The sequence below is a fragment of the Monodelphis domestica genome, chromosome 3 (genome assembly GCF_027887165.1).
Source record: "Monodelphis domestica isolate mMonDom1 chromosome 3, mMonDom1.pri, whole genome shotgun sequence".
Lineage (NCBI taxonomy): Eukaryota > Metazoa > Chordata > Mammalia > Didelphimorphia > Didelphidae > Monodelphis > Monodelphis domestica.
In genome coordinates, this window is record NC_077229.1 from 184059800 (window position 1) to 184076402 (window position 16603).

The 16603-nt window shown below is 38.9% G+C and overlaps 1 protein-coding gene and 1 long non-coding RNA gene across 3 annotated transcripts in view; one reads left to right on the forward strand and one right to left on the reverse strand.

Moving 5' to 3' along the window:
- DECR1 (2,4-dienoyl-CoA reductase 1) overlaps nucleotides 1–536 on the reverse strand; it is an 80271-nt gene extending 79735 nt beyond the window's left edge. Inside the window, exon 1 of one of the 2 annotated variants that reach the window (XM_056823342.1) lies at nucleotides 411–536. Coding sequence is in view for 1 of the 2 variants with exons in the window: in XM_007488080.3 (XP_007488142.1) it covers nucleotides 17–82 (66 nt within the window). In the remaining variant the exon portion in view is untranslated. Of the gene's footprint in view, nucleotides 1–16; nucleotides 272–410 lie in introns of those variants that run through there. The other variant, XM_007488080.3, reaches the window with a different exon arrangement.
- LOC130458353 (uncharacterized) lies at nucleotides 73–14369 on the forward strand. The gene is made up of 3 exons (XR_008917578.1): nucleotides 73–204; nucleotides 13349–13465; nucleotides 13796–14369. It is a non-coding gene; the product is annotated as an uncharacterized LOC130458353 (long non-coding RNA).
- The last annotated feature ends 2234 nt before the right edge of the window (nucleotides 14370–16603 follow it).

Here is a 16603-nt window from a genome sequence, read left to right on the forward strand (position 1 = left end):
AAGAGGCCAGCCTTACCCGCCGAGGAAGAAAGCCGAAAGCCCGCGGGGCCCAGAGCCCCAAGAAACGCGTCCCTAGCACCATTTCTTATTGCAGCTGAACTTGACGGTGAATTGCAGGCCTAGGCGGCTAGAGAGAATAAGGCCAGGTTTGGAGAAAACCGGAGGCGTGTTAATCCGGGAGAGGCGGAACCTTGGCTGAGGAGGGTGAGCGTTATTATACCCTCGGACTTCAACTTTATCCCACTTCCTCTGGACCACATTTCTGCCAGAGTTTATGACTCTTGCTCCCATTAACCCTTCCTTTCCCAACATTTTTAGTGTTAAAGGCTCCCGAGGAAAGGGAGAACGATTACTTCCTCGGGTGATGCTAATAGCTAAAGAGAAACAGATGACGCTTACTTGTGGCTTACCTTTTTTTTCCCCGTGTGCCACACATTGCCAACAAAGTAGATTATTTACGGCAGAAAGAGACCTGACTTCAACTAGTCAGTTCAACCTTTAAATTTTGGGATAAAGAAGGCGAGTCTTCCGGTGGCATGTGCAATCCAGGTCTCTTGCCTCAGAACTTTTGCCACTATATTCCATTACATAGCATTAAGGAAAACCCACCAACTGTCTGTTAACTAGAAAAAACGCAGAACTGTTAAATAGTCAAAATCACTCTTTAATCAAGGGAAAAGGGGTTAGGGCTACTAAGTGCAACAACAGAACTGCTCCAAGACTGCACAGAGTCTGGACGCCCTGGTCACTGAGCCCTGGGAGGATGGACTCCGGGGAACAAAAGAATTTGGGGAACCTATATACCACTCTAGATGACCTGGGGGCTTGGAGTGAGAGAGACAGTTGACTGACTTTACAATGGTAAGAAAGGAAAATGAAGAGTTCCAGACAGGAATAACAGGGAGGGGCTGATGCCTGACAATGGACACAAAAGGGAAAGACTCAGCCCAGGGCTGGGCCACCTAGGTAAAGGACCTTAGCTTAGGGGGAGAATCCACTGGGACAAAAGGGATACTTAACATTGGATGGGATTAGCTGCCTCCACCCAAACTATCAGGATGTCCATTGTCTGGTGAAGTGGGACCTTCTCTCAGGGGGAAACTTCTCTTGTGACAAGGTCAAAACCTGGGGTTTCTACACTCAAACTAAAACTGGGGATTTCTATATTTCCATGTTGACATGTCCTATAGCCTTTCAATTCAAACAGCATTTATAAAAGACATAATCTAAAAGTACCTACTCTCTCTCGCTCTTTTTTTAAATTTTGTACTTTTTTTATGATAGAATTTATTCCCAGGTGTCTCAACTCCTCCTGCCCAGAACCACAGAAGGCATCAACAGTACAAAAAAGATATAGATATAGATATAGATATAGATATAGATATAGATATAGATATAGATATAGATATAGATACATATATAAATTCTGTCTTTTGTGTTTCTATTTAGCAGTTCTCTGGAGGTGAACATTCAGAAGTCATTCTTCAAATATTCATTCTGTAGCTTTATATAATACTCTCTTCCTTCTACTCTGTTCACTTTCATTAATTCATGTAGGTCTTTACATGTTTATTTGTTTGTTTTTTAATTAACCCATTCATTGTTTCTTACTATACAATATTATTTCATCACAATCATATACCACAGTTTGGTCAACCTTTCCCAGAATGATGAAAGTCCTTTCAATTTCCAGTTTTTTGCCACCAAAAAAGAGCTGATATTGTTATGGGCATGGAAGGATGCCTTTTGCAAGCATGCAATGACTCCAAAACTTAGCTTAAAAACAAAAAGAGATTTATTAATTTAGAAAGTAATGTTGAGAGTGGCCAGGAGGATAGCAAGGTAGAACAGCAAGGTGGGGAGCAGTTCCCTGGGAGGACAGCATGAAAGGAAAGGCTATTCCCCCATGGGGACAGCATAGATGGAGAGGCTGTCCCCCAGATGACATCAGTTCTGGAGATTTTATACATTTTTTTATAAGAGAGTCACTCAGGCATGAGGTGGGGTGATCATACTGGGGTCTGCTTGGGAACATAAAGATTCCTTAGTTTTAGGGGACAAACAGATGTCTGATAGGAGCAAGGTGTGGCCTGAAGGTGCATCTTTCTGTCCAGGGAGTTCCCTGATAACAGTTCGCCTGGGTTTCTGGGGTACAGTGCCCATGTCAATATAAATATTTTGAAACACGTGTGTTCTTTTCTTTTTCCTCAATCTCCTTGGAAAACAGACCCAGCAATATGGGTCTAAATTATACACAGATTTATTACTCTAGGTATAATTCAAAATTGGTCTCCAAAACGGTTGGATCAGTTCATGGCTCTACCAACAATATATTAGTGTCTCCATTTTCCACATCCCTTTTAACATTTGTCATTTTGCCGTTTTTATCATTTTAGCCAGTTTGACAGGTGTGAGATAATATCTCAGAATTATTTTGATTTGCATTTTTAATCAGTAGTGATTTAGAGCATTTTTTCATATACTCATATGTTCTTCATCTAAAAACGGTTCGTATCTTTTGACCATTTGTCAATTGGCAAATGGCTCTTATTTTATAAATTTGACAAACTTCTCTATATAATTGTCTATAATAATTTCCTCCAAATTTTCTGCTGTCGACCTGGAATCTAGAAACCCCCAAACTTGTGGCCTAGAAAGATATAATGAACCCCAGTTTACTTAGCTTAAAGGTGAAAGCCTTAGGTTTGACCATGTCACATTAGAGTTCCTCCCTGAGGGAAAGTCCAATTTCACTACTCTCAGACTAACAATAGACCTTAAGGTAGTTAGGTGGGAATAGCTAATCCCATCAGATGTTAAGTGTCTCTTTTGTCCCACTGATTTCTCCCCTTAGGCCAGTGATGGGCAACCTTTTGAGCTTGATGTGTCAAAGTTTGCCAAAAAACTTAGCATAACTTGGGTAGTGTGTCACTTTGAGAAAAAAAGAAACATAATTTTCAATATAGTTTAAATAACAAAAATGTATAATTGTAATATATAACTATTTAATAAACCAAAATATAATTATTTAACTTCCTGCCAAGGGACTTCTTTGTTCATCTGTTTGTCAGTTTCTTTTGTTGGTCTTGATATTTTTTAACTTGTGTGGAGTGCTGTAAACTAAGATAAGTGAGGGGGAGGGGGGAATCTTTAACTAACTTGCCTGTTAGTGACTTTTTTGTTGCTGAATTTCATTGGCTAAATCTTCAATTGAAGGTTGGCATTTTGTACACTTCAAGCACAAGCAAGAACTACTAACTTTATCTGTCAATCTATTTCTTTTGTTGGTTTTGATATTATTTAACACTAAGAATAAGGTCTCACAAAAGTATGTAGAGGGAAAAATTGTGAGTAAAGCCATTGCTATATTTTTCAGGGTGCTAAAAGTGTCTGGTAATGGGTTCCAGGCACTCCTCTGTTGCAAGTGGGCCTGAGCACTGCTCAATTTTCCACCCCACCTCTCCCCAGCCAGCTGGCACCAGGGCACCACAAGATCACCAGCCTGCCTGCCCATGCATTCTCCTGCTCCCCACCCCAAGGGAACCCCATGCATCCCAGCCGCCTAGTGTGTGCCACAGGCAGCAATCCCACCCCCCTCACAGCCAGTGTGTGGAGCAGTCCTACACACACACACACACACACACACACACACATACACACACACACACAGAGCTGTGCCAGGGTATGGCCATGGCCATAACTGTTGGTGCTCAGCTTCCCAGGCAGCTCTTGGACCTAAGGAGCACTGAGCCTGCATGTGGCCATGAGTCATCAAAAATGGCTACATGTGTCAGTGCTGACATGTGTGTCATAGGTTCACTATCATGGCCTTAAACCAAAGACCTTTACCTAGGTGGCCCAGCCCTTGACTGAATCTTTCCCTTTTGTGTCCATTGTAAATCATCAGCTCCTCATTTTCCTTTGTTACCAGTGTAAAGTCAATCAACTATCCCTCTCATCCTCAGTCCCCATGTTCCCCTAGAAAGGTATTTAAGCTTGCCCACTTTAATGGCTCCTTGGAATTGTTCAATCTAGCATGGTTGGCTTTCCCAGGGGTCAGTGTCCAGAGCATTCAGAGTTCAATCCTCGGACTCTGCATAGGCATGTGGTACACAGCTCTGTATAGAGGCCTAACTCAGCCCTGTACCTCTTTCCTTAATTAAAGAGTGTTTTTTTTTTACTAATAATTTGTGTTTTTTCCAAGTCAACACTACTTTCCTTCTAATCTTGGCTTAATTAGTTTTATTTTTACAAAAACTTTTTTATTTAATGAACTCAAAATTATCCATTTTACTTCTCACAATGCTCTCCATTTTTTGTTTACTCATAAATTCCTCTCCTATCTCTAAATCAGAAAGATTATTATCTTTCTGTGTTCCCTATTCTTCTAATTGGCTTATGATACCTCCTTTTATGTCTTGGTCTTAAAAAATTGATCTATACTTAGTTTCTACCAAACTGATTTCCAATTGCCCCAGCAATTTTTACCCAATAGTGAGTTATTGCAAAATTTGGATCCATATTGTTTTCAAATACAGGGTTATTATTATAACCTTTCACTACTGTTTGCTGTATGTCAATTCTTTTCCACCATTCTACCTTCCTATTCCTTAGCCAATACCAGACGTTTTGACAATCACTGCTTTATAATAGTTTAAAATCTGTTGTTGCTAGACCTCCTTCTTTTATACTTTCTTTTCATTAATTCATTTGATTTTTTTATCTTTTGTTCTTTCAAAAGAATTTATTTTTCTTTTTTCTAGCTGAACAAATTTTTTTTGTACTTGAATTGGCATGGCATTGAATAAGTAGATAGATAGGATTGTCATTTTAATTATATTGACTCTACCCACCCATGAAAATTAGCATCTCTCCAATTATTTAAATTTGACTTTTTTTGCATAAGAAGTATTTAAGAATTATATTCATATAAGTTTCTGGGTTTGTTTTGGAGGTATTCTCCCAGGTATTTTATTCTGTCTGTGGTTATTTTAAATGGAATATTTTTCTATCTCTTCTTACATGTCTTTGTTAGTGATATATAAAAATTCTGATTACTTATATGGGTTTATTTTCTATCCTCCTACTTTGCTAAAACTATTGGTAGCTTCAACTAACTTTTTAATTGAATCTTTAGAATTTTCACATCATATCTGCAGAAAGATAGTTTCATTAATTCTTTGCCCACTCTGATTTCTTCTATTTCTTTTTCTTCTCTTAGTATTTCAAATACTATATTAAATAATATTAGTGATAATAGGCATCCTTGTTTCACTCCTGATCTTCTTGGAAATGCTTCTAGTTTATCTCTATTACAAATAATACTTGGTGATGGTTTTAGGTAGGTGTTCCATATCATGTTAAAAAAAATCACTTGGTGGCAGTTGGGTAGCTCAGTGGATTGAGAGTCAGGCCTAGAGATGGGAGGTCCTAGGTTCAAATATGACCTCAGACACTTCCCAGCTGTGTGACCCTGGGCAAGTCACTTGACCCCCATTGCCTAGCCCTTACCACTCTTCTGCCTTGGAGTCAATAGTATTGACTCCAAGATGGAAGGTAAGGCTTTAAAAAAAAAATCACTTATACCTCTGCATTCCAGAGTTTTTAATAGGAATGAATATTATATTTTGTAAGAGACTTTCAGCATCTATTGATAGATTTCTTGTTGTTGTTACTTTTGTTATTAATATAATTTTAAGGGGTTTTATTATTTTTATAATTTTGTAATAAATTTGTTATTAATATAATAAAAGGTGCCTATACTCAAGGAGTTCCAAAAGGCACCAGATGCAATATGCAAATAACTGGAGAGATCAGGAAAATAGGAGATGACATCTGAACTATGTTTTATGGGAAGCTTAGAATCCCTGGATCTTTTGGAGCTTTTTCATCAAGCACCCAGCCTACCACCTCTGAAATTAATGACTGGCATACAAGTGCATTCTGGCTTGGCTGTTTTAGTTCTCTATTGGCTCCCAATAACCTCCAAAATCAAAAACAAAATCCTGTGTTTGTTATTCAGAGACCTTTATTACTCTTCTACCTTTCCAATCTTCTTAGTACTTTGTTCCCCACCAAGCAGTCTTTGTGACAGTGGAACAGCTTCCTAGCTCTTCTTGGAATAAGCCACTCCATATGTCTGCTCTATACTTTTTCTCTGACTGTCTCCTGTGGACTTTAAATATTAAAAATATATAAAATAGACATTACTGTATAAGGTTTAATTGTAGTAAAATAGATATGCACTTCTCAAGGAATATCTCACATTCTTGCTAAATTCTAGGGGCAGAGGCTCATTTGTGAGATAGCCCAAAATTTTTGCAGCAAGTATCTCTGATAAAGGCCTTACTTCTCAAATATATGGAGAAATGAGTCAAATTTATAAGACTCCAAATCATTCCTCAATTGATAAATGGTCAAAGGCTATGAAAAGGCAGCTTTCAGACAAAAAAATCAAGACTACATAATCATATGAGAAAATGCTCTAAATGATGATCACAGAAATGCAAATTAAACAACTGTAAGGTCCTCCTAGACACCCCAAAGTCCAGAAGTATTCCAGATCAAAAGGGATGCAGGAAATTCCTTTCTGATAAAATTCTCCCTGCACTAAACCCCTAAATCTTCAATTAACATAGATATGCACCTTCCAGTTGCACCCTGATAGGCATTTGGGTGGTACCTAATCCAAATATCCCTTGAATTCCACAGATTATCCCTTATACCCCCCAACCCAATGAATTACTTCATTCTTAATTCACCCCATCTTCCCCCCCCCTCCCTTTCTTATCCTATAACCCTTGTTGTCAAAGAGGTACAAAAACATCTCCTCAGGGAACCAGTGTTCCACCAGCACACTGTCTCCTGGCTGTTCAACTCCAAATTAATAAATGTCTCCTTTTATTTTTAAGTTAATTTTGGAGTCTTGCATTGTTGCAAAAGGTAACCTATGCAGAACCTGGGATTTCACCTCAAAGCTCTCCCACAACATTACTACCTCACACCTAACAGTTTGGCTAATATGATAGAAAAAGGAAAATAATGGATGTTGGGGGGGATATGGGAAAATTAGGGCACTAATGCACTGCTGGTAGAGTTGTGAACCATCCAGCCATTCTGGAGCTCAATTTGGAACTATGCCAAAAGGGTATTAAAACTGTATATATACCCTTTGATCCAGTAATACCATTACTAGGTCTGTATTCCAAAGAGATTTTCAAAAAAAGAGAAAAAGACCTGTTTGTACAAGAATATAACACCTCTTTCTGTTGTTAAACTGGAAAAAAAAAACTATTAAATAGTAAGGAAAACCACTCTTTAATCATGGACAGGAATTCAGCGCTGGTCTCCTGGGAGTGCCACCATGCTAGATGACAGCTCCCAAGGGCAAAAGAATTTGGGGAACTTATATACCTTTTGGGAAACAGGGACAAGGAAATATGATTGATTGACATTACCATGGCTACAAGGAAATGGGAGTGCCCAAACTATATTGACAGAATACAATCAATCTTGGGAAAGGAATCATAGCTGGAGGCTAGGCCAGGGGTCCCCAAACTATGGACCACATATGGCCCCCTGAGGCCATTTATCCAGCCCCCACCCCACTTCTGGAAGGAGTACCTCTTTCATTGGTGGTCAGTGAGAGGTCAGTGCATTTGCATCCTGTGCTCCTAGAGTACTGTATGTGACAACACTGTAAAGCGCAGTGTCTCTCACGTACAGTACTACTTCCTGTGACATAATCCTTTGCCTGGCACCTTTTTCTGAGAGTAACTAAAGGAGAACGAGGCACTGTGGAAAGGATTATGTGGCTGCACAATGGAAGATGTCAGCATGGTAAAGGCGATCTGGGGGAGGGGATTCCGCACTGTATATACTGCTGCCCAGAATAATGGTGGCGGTGATGGAACTGTGCAATGTGTAACAGGCCCATCACAACCAGCACTGCAGCCTCCGCTATCCCAGATAGTGGTAAACAGAGTCACAGGCCCAGCACTACCTCCAGTAGTGTGCATAGGGATTTGTTCATAGTGTTTGTTTTTTTATAGTCTGGCCCTCCAACGGTCTGAGGGACAGTGAACTGGCCCCCTGTGTAAAAAGTATGGGGACCCCTGGGATAAGGTATAAGAGAAGAGGCTGCTTACAATGGATACTAAAGAATGGTTCCTGCCCAGGTGTGGATCTTCTTGGGAAAGGGTCTCTGATACAATAGGGGTGTAGCATACCAGACATGTTAGCATCTTGGAAGTATGATTGATGTATTGATATTGTATATTACATATTCATATACCAAGACTCATGGACAGTTTCCAAAGGACAAGCAAATTCCTGGGCTGGGCATTGCCAGCCACAGTGTCCTGGCTCAGACTACATTCCTTTACAAAGTGCTGGTTGGATTAATCTCCTCCTCTTTGATTTTGTCGTTGTCAAATCAACCAATGTTAAAACCTATATCATGTCACGTATTCATTAATCACCTCCCACTTCACATTCCTAAAATCTCCAATAAAAGTTGGGGAGCATGTGCGAGCCTCGTCTTACTTCTCTTGCCTTGTTCTCCCTCTTGTCTCTTTCACTCTTGCCTCTTAGGTCTTGCCTATATTGCTCCTCATGTCTGGCTGATTTACGCAACGCAGTTGCCCCGCATATCTCCCATTAATCTCTTGGCCATGTAAACCTCAAAATTCCTTAGACTTATAAATGTTGGAAATTTCACCATTGGGATATTTCATACTTGGAAAATTTCTTACTGATAGTCTATTGGAATGGGAACCCCATTGGCATGGGAGGTTCCTTCTCTTCCCTTCTTAAGATTACTTTAGGACAGAAACCCTTTGCTGAACAATGGAAAGGACTTTGACCTATGCTTAAGCATAGAACAGGAATTTCTTTGAGTCTTGATTGATTTTAGAATTGATACAATGGAGATACTTGGAATAAATCTCCACCCTATTCAGTCCTAATAGGATTGAGTAAGGGCTGCAGCCTAGATCAAAATTTAATTATTTCAATCTCTACCATACTCAAGTTAACAGGATTTAGAAAGGGCTGTAGCAAAGGAGTAAAGATTTAATCATTTGAAAATATGACCTTCAACAGACATGTGCAAAAGCCAGAAACCTCTGGGCGGTCCTGGGTTAAGCTAGAGCCTCCATTGGCACAGGGAAATTGATGAAGAGTGATTGGTAGATGGGAGAACTGAGGGGAGGAACTTGGAGGGTTTTCCTTAAAGATAGGGGGTCTGAAGACTCGAGGGGAGGTTGAGGAGAGTTGGTCGGGGGTGGTTCCTGTGACTCTGAGAAGGCTTGCTCTGAAGGAAGCTGAAGGTGGGGGCCTCTGAGACTGTTTCTCCATTTTGGACACGTGAGTAATAGGGACTGATCTCTTTTCTTTGCCCCAGCTATCTAAGGGCTTGGGCCTTTTGGCCCAGCCTAAACAGAAGGGGTATTTAAGCCCTATTCCCTTCTCTCCCTTTTTCACTCTCTCTATCTCTAATTCCTTTCTTACTCCTATTGTAATTAAACTCCAAAAAAAGCTGACGGCTGACTTGAGTTTTTCATTTAGGAATTACATAGCTGATTCCTTGGCGACCTTAAATTAATATATATCAGTCTTTTAAAGTGATTCCCTTGTAACATTGTGGCGACCACGAAGGGACATTGTAAACCTCAAAATTCCTTAGACTTATAAATGTTGGAAATTTTCCAAGTATGAAATATCCCAATGGTGAAATTTCCAACATTTATAAGTCTAAGGAATTTTGAGGTTTACAGCCATCTGGTCCTTGGGGGATATCTCGGAGTTCTCAACTTCCCACATGTTCTCTTGTTTCTCATACTTATAATTTCTCCACTTATTATCTTTTTCTAGAGAGGTATTTATGGAGCTCGCTTCTCCCCATGTGTTTTTAACTTGTTGTCTCTGGGTCTTTATTCCTGCAGACTCTCCCTCTATCTTTAATCTATTCATCATATTCCTCTAGCCTCCATTCTCCTTCTCAGGTCACCACCCACAAGTTCATTATATATATAGGAGCTGCTGGTGGATCCTATAAGGGGAGACTACCTAAGACAAAGAGGGTCCTTACCATATGCTTAGTCCCACCAAACTAGGATTGTCATTTACCTGAGGGTCTGCCACTTAGTCTGAAACTGTTAGCCTGGGATTTCCTTCAGGGTAGATTCCCATAGGAACAGGGAACAAGTACAAACTTTTGGGTCTCCAACCTACAAGCTAGTCCTGAAACCTGGGGTTTACCAGATCCCACTAGGCCACAAATTTGGGGTTCCTAGATTCCATGTTGACAACCTATTAATCAGTTATTAGAGGGAAGTAAAGGCAGGGTTAGTGGAGAGACATATTTGAAGAAGTCTGAAGGGGTAATCCATCTCACCCTCCTTCTACTTTCTGGGATCATCTACTTTTTCTCCAAAATACCCAAACCAACCCTCTAATACACTAATACAAAGTAAAGTGAGCAGAACAGGGAGAACATTATATACAGTAACAGCAACATTACATGATGAACATTTATGAATGACTTAGCTATTCTTAGCAATATAGTTATCCAAGATAATTCTCATAGACTCATAATGAAAAACACCATTTTCCTCCCAGAGATAAAACCAATGGGATCTGAGTGCAAATCAAGATACGCTATATTTCATTTTCTTACTTTGTTTTTCTTTTGTATGCTCAAGTCTTCTTTCCTAAAATGATTAATATAGGGGAAATGTTTTATGCTATTACACATATAAAATTTATATCAGATTACTTGCTCTATTAGAGAGTGGGAAGGGCAAAGAGGAAGGATGAAAATCTGACTCAAACTTTTTCTAAAAAGGTTAAAAATTGGTTTCTTTTCATTTAATTGAGGAATAAAATAAAATATTATTTTTAGGAAAAGAAGCTTACCACCTTCATAAAACCAGTTGTAAAAATGGAGACTTGAATCCAGAATTTCAATCCCAAGAAGTCCTTGCCCCACTTCCCCAGAATGCTTTGTAATCCCATTGAATTCTCACCTGGGCCAAGAGCAAATTATTATTTAAAGGGTCTTCATCGTTGGCAGATGCTCTTTTCTTTCCTGTTTCCTTTTGCAAGCAGATGTGGTTCTTTTCATAATGTAGGTGAGGTTGTATCTAGGCCTCTCTGGGCCGAGACATGTGTTTTCTTATTCTGTATTTTCTTTAATCCTTAACCATTAATAAACCTCTAAAAATATAATACTCCTTGCAGAGAGAAACTAATTTCTACCTCTATCAGTTTTCCCCCTAAACTTTAATCTTTACAGTTATGGTGACCACTAGATTGGATGAGAACTTCTCAAATTTTTTAGCCTAGAATTTTTTTTAAGCCATTTCTCCAAGATGCTTTTTTTAGAAAAACTATCTTTATCAGCTCCTGCCAGCAGCCATCCTCTTCAGATTTCTTGAGCCCTTCCCTCCCAGCGGCTCGGCCACTTCTCCCTGCCTATGTGCATTCCTGCCTGCAGCCCCCACTCCAGACCTGTTTGCTGTTTGCCGCTCACCTGGTTCCTGGCTGCTTCTTTATGCCTGCCTATTTCTCTGGCGGCTGCCACGCCTGGTCTTTTGCTCACCTGGCCCACCTGATTCAACCTAGATTGCAATCACCTGGTGACCTGTCTGCCTAACAAACTCTAGCCTTGGAGCAGATCCACTCATCACTCAAGACTCATTTCTACCAGCTGGTAACAAACAGGGGTATTGACTCCATGTGGGCAGATTGGGCTCCACATGGGTGGATCGGAGCATAGGAGGGAGAGAGACAAGAGGGAAAGAAGAAAGGTTTTTTCAAGCAGGAACTTAAAAGCATGGCTATTTTACAAGTATATCTTTTAATTGCATTGATCCTTTTATTGACTTCACCTGCATATCAGGGAGGATATTCAGCTCTGGACAACCTTTTACCTAACTTTGGGGAGGCACCTGGGTGTCTCAGTGGCCTGAGAGCCAGGCCCAGAGATGGGAGGTCTTTGGTTGAAATCTGGTCTGACACACTTCATGGCCATGTGGCCCTGAGCAGATCACTTGGACCTCATTGCTTACCCCATATCAATTTGCCTTCGGACAATAGACATCTAAATGGATAATAACCCAAGGAACTTTGAAGATTGGAGGTTATATATTTTAAGGCATTTCAGACTCTAATGGTTTATATAAATCTCTGTAATTTCATTGCATTTTATTGTTTGCTTTGTTTAAGGTTTAACTTTGTGAATTTAAATTCATATATTACTGCATTCGATATTATTCTGTTAAACTGAATCATTTTAAAGTACTGGGTTAAGTACTGTTAAATTCTGTTGCTTTTTCCCCTATAACCATATTGAGATCATTGTAATTAAGCCCATATATGAAAAAAACAGCCTTTCTATTTTTGCCTTTGTAAATTGTCACATAAAGGATAGATGGACTTCATCAGAACTGGTTACAATTGCTATAACCTTTGGAAATTTTACTGTGCTAAATATCTCAAATGATTTTAAGGGTTTTTTAAACATGATTTTTGGAATTTTTTTTAACAATCTGGTTATTTTTGCCTGCCCCTAACATGAGGTATAAGTATTAGTATTATTAGTAGCTGAAGTGAAATACATTTTATAACCCCCAACCTTCCCGCATTTCTAAATATGTGAATGAAAGTTGGGGCAGTTAATCTCAGGGCATTTGTACCCCTAAAAAGCTTCCAAAAAAGGAGCACCTCTCATTTATACTCTTCAGCTCACTACTTTACTTCAACCAGAATGATATTTCTTGACGATGTTATAAACCCAACATGAGTTTTACTTTGTTTAAAAATATGTTTATTCACAAGGGTTGAAAGATTTGCTATGTTTGTAAAAATCGTGACAAATATCCATCAGTTTATAGGTTTTTTAAAATGTCATACCGCAACTTATATGAAATATGATAGTGTGTTTGTTTGCTATTGTAATTAATTGGGCTATTGAGAATTTTGGGGATATTGATACCACATATTTGTACTACTGTTCTTTAAAATGAAAAATGTTACCCTGCTCAGTTCATTTGCTCATACTTACCAGTGGATCATGGCCAGATATTGTAAAGACTAAAATTTGGGAAACTGAGGCAGTTAGAAATTAGTTTCTCTCTGCAAGGAGTATTATATTTTTTAGAGGTTTATTAAAGGTTACGGATTTAAAAATATACAAGTAAGAAAAGGCATGTGCCAAGTGGGCCATGAGGCTCACCCAAAATTTCACTCACATCATGAGACGCGTCTGTTTGCCAGTGGAGACAGGAAGTAAAGAAACCCCGCCTATGGGGAAGACCATTTAAATAAAATTTTGCTCTCGTCCCAGGTGAGAATTCAGTGAGAGTAGAGGGCATTCTGGGAGCTAGCAAGGACTCCTGGGGAATGGAGTCCAGAGTTCAAATCTCAATTTTACAATATGAAGAGGAAATGGATCTCATTTTTGGTGAGAAAGCCTTTTATTCTATATTTCCTTAGCTGACACAGAGTGTCAATGATTATAAGCTATATTTTTGAATTTTTTAAAGACTTTTATTATTATGTTTTTCTTGCATGTGCAATATACTTTTTCACTTTTTTTATTTTTCTCTCCTTTTTTATATTTGAAGCACATGTCACCAGCGTTAATATTTTCTTTAACTTTTTGACTTTTCAGTACTATAAGTTTAAAATACATTTGTCAATGCATGCCCAAAAAACTAGAGACTATAAAAATGATGCCACTAATTATTTAAAAAATTATGAGACTTTGCTTAATGATTCTGTCTAATTGCAGGACAAGATATACACAAAAGAACCATTGCACAGTGCCAAAGAAGCACAAAGCTAAACTGCATAGTGCCAATCAAGCACAAGGTCAAAGAAACCAACCAATCCTGGTGAAATTGATGTAACTTTGAGCCTAGACAAAGAGGACTTGAACGTGTTTGGGGTTCAAGGTTGTGGCTGTTTAACATGTGTTAAAGGCAGGTATTCCTTGTTCCACATTCTACCAAGTATCTCAACCTTGGCTCCTATAATTTGGTCCCTTTTCTGTCTTTCATAGTGTGGTACCTTTCTGTAGTCCTGGCTACTGACTGGGTAAATGCATCATTGCTTAGATCATTTTGATTGGGCCCTGATTCAAGGACCTGTTATAGATTTATTTTTCTTTTACTTAGAGTTTTTACACATAAGACTTTGATAGTCTATTATTTTCATCCAGAAATTTTTCTTTTCTTTTGGATTTTTCTGATATCTTTTTAATTTCTCTTGCCAAGTGTTTCATATACCTCATACCTCAGCCATGAATCCTTAAGTGATCCTGTATTTTTCAATCACCCTCTTAACGGGGGGGGGGGGGGGAGGGTGTGTAAAAAATATCATTATTTTCAATTGCAAAGTTTAAATTCCTTTTTCGAAGAATTTTAGATAAAGAAAGATGCTACCTCTCTGAATCCAGAAACTGAACTGTTGGAGAAGACACCATGATAAGCTGCACAAAAATGAACGTTGGGTGTGGTTGATTGAACATTTATTTGTATGTATACTTTCATGTCAAAGGGGACTGCCCCCTAACTGGCTTTTTGTCAATGCATCCAGCAATTATTGGTTTTGTTCTTTTTTTTCTCTTATCCTCAAATTATTGTAATCTTTCAATTGATTATGTTTTTATGATCCTTTGGGGAAGTCTTTCTTCCCAGAAGATTAAATGGAGGATGTAAAACTGGAGACTTGAATCCAGGACTTCAATCCCTAGAAGTCCTTGCTCCACTTCCCCAGAATTCTTTGTAACCTCACTGAATTCTCACCTGGGCTGAGAGTAAATTATGATTTAAAGGGTCTTCGCCTCTCTGGGCCTACACACATGTTTTCTTATTCTGTATTTTCTTTAATCCTTAACCTTTAATAAACCTCTAAAAATATAATACTCCTTGCAGAGAGAAACTAATTTCTACCTCTATCAGTTTCCCCCCTAAATTTTAATCTTTACACAGTTGAATTTGATCCAGACAAGGCCCAACCAAGATGCCATAATATTCTATTGAAGGTATTCTAATGAAGAAATTCCAAATCTTCTCTTTTGAACACTTGAGTCTCCAGAGCTCCCAATTTGAAGATTTGGCCTCCTTTAATTATTTGGTAGCCTGAACTGTTTGGTAATCATATGAAAGCAAGCCAACCCAGGTGTCCAGGCCAGATATCCAGTCCATATATGCAGGCCAGATTCTTGATTCTACTGACCATCCAGACAGACAAAAATCTAGAGGGTCCTTGTATAAAAAGGAAATGTTTTATAACTTAGAATCAAGCTGTACTTTTTTAGCATCATCTCACCTTTACTGCTTCCCCCCCCCCCCCCCACTATGCTCTACCTCAAATAAATGTTGGTGGTATTTTATGTGAATGCTTAAGATTTTAATAGGAAAATGAATTATTTTTAACAAGTTGATGTCAGTATCTAGGAGAAAGCTACAAATTTGTAACAGAACTTCCACTTTAGCTGGACAGACTTGTTAGAAAACCATTTGTTGTTTTTACAATACTGGGCAGATGGAACAGTTTCTCCCATATTTGTATCCAAGGAGCCCTACCTTAAGCAAGTTGACCCTTCCCCACAACAAATCCTTTTTCATTTCTTCTTCTGTGGCTTTTACTCTTCTTTTGGGTCATGCTTTCCAGAGTCAAAAAAGCAAGCAAAAAAGATGGGTTTACAACAAAATAAATCTAGCACTTAAGCACTACTTAATCTCTGTTCTCTTAAAGGTAGTACTCTGCCCCTACTAGCCTGGGTTCAGGAACCAAGATTAACTTCCTTGAAGAAGCCTCAGAAAATGAGGCTGGAACAGCTTTTAACACATAGCTCATCAAAACTAAATTTTTGTTTCCTTTGTCATTTCAGCTTTTAATATGTACTTTACTGAGGAGTTGAATCAGTTCCAAATTTTTAAAAATGCTAAGTAAAATTGGGAATTTTTCCAACCTGAATATATTTGTTAAACTTGATTTAATGGAATCCCCAAGTTTGTCCCTGCCCCTAGGGAAATTGCCTTAAGGGAAGTCCTAGACTGACCTTTGTCTTAGACTGAACAATGGACCAGGTCTGTCCCCTAAAAATGTAGACAGGGGTAATTTTTCCATCTTTGGTCTTTCTGGGGCTACTTCAATAGTAAATTGGGTAAGAAAGTTGAAGGAAGGGATAAACTTAGCCCTTGAGAGATTTGGAAGAAAATAAATAAAGAATTATATGTTAAGCCCTTCAGAATTAATACTTGTCAACTAGAAAAAACACAGAACTATTAAATAGTCAAAATCACTCTTTAATCAAGGTGAAAAGGGGTTAGCGCTACTAAGTGCGACAACAGAGCTCCTGCCCGAGACTGCACAGAGTCTGGACACCCTGGTCACTGACCCCTGGGAGTGCCACCAGGAATATCAGTGAGGGGCTGATGCCCTATAATGGACACAGAAGGGAAAGACCCAACCCAGGGCTGGGCCTGCTCAGCAATGGACCTTAGTCTAGGGGGAGAAACCATAGGGACAAAAGGGATGCTTAATATTGGATGGGATTAGCCATTCCCACCCAAACTACCAGGATGTTCAT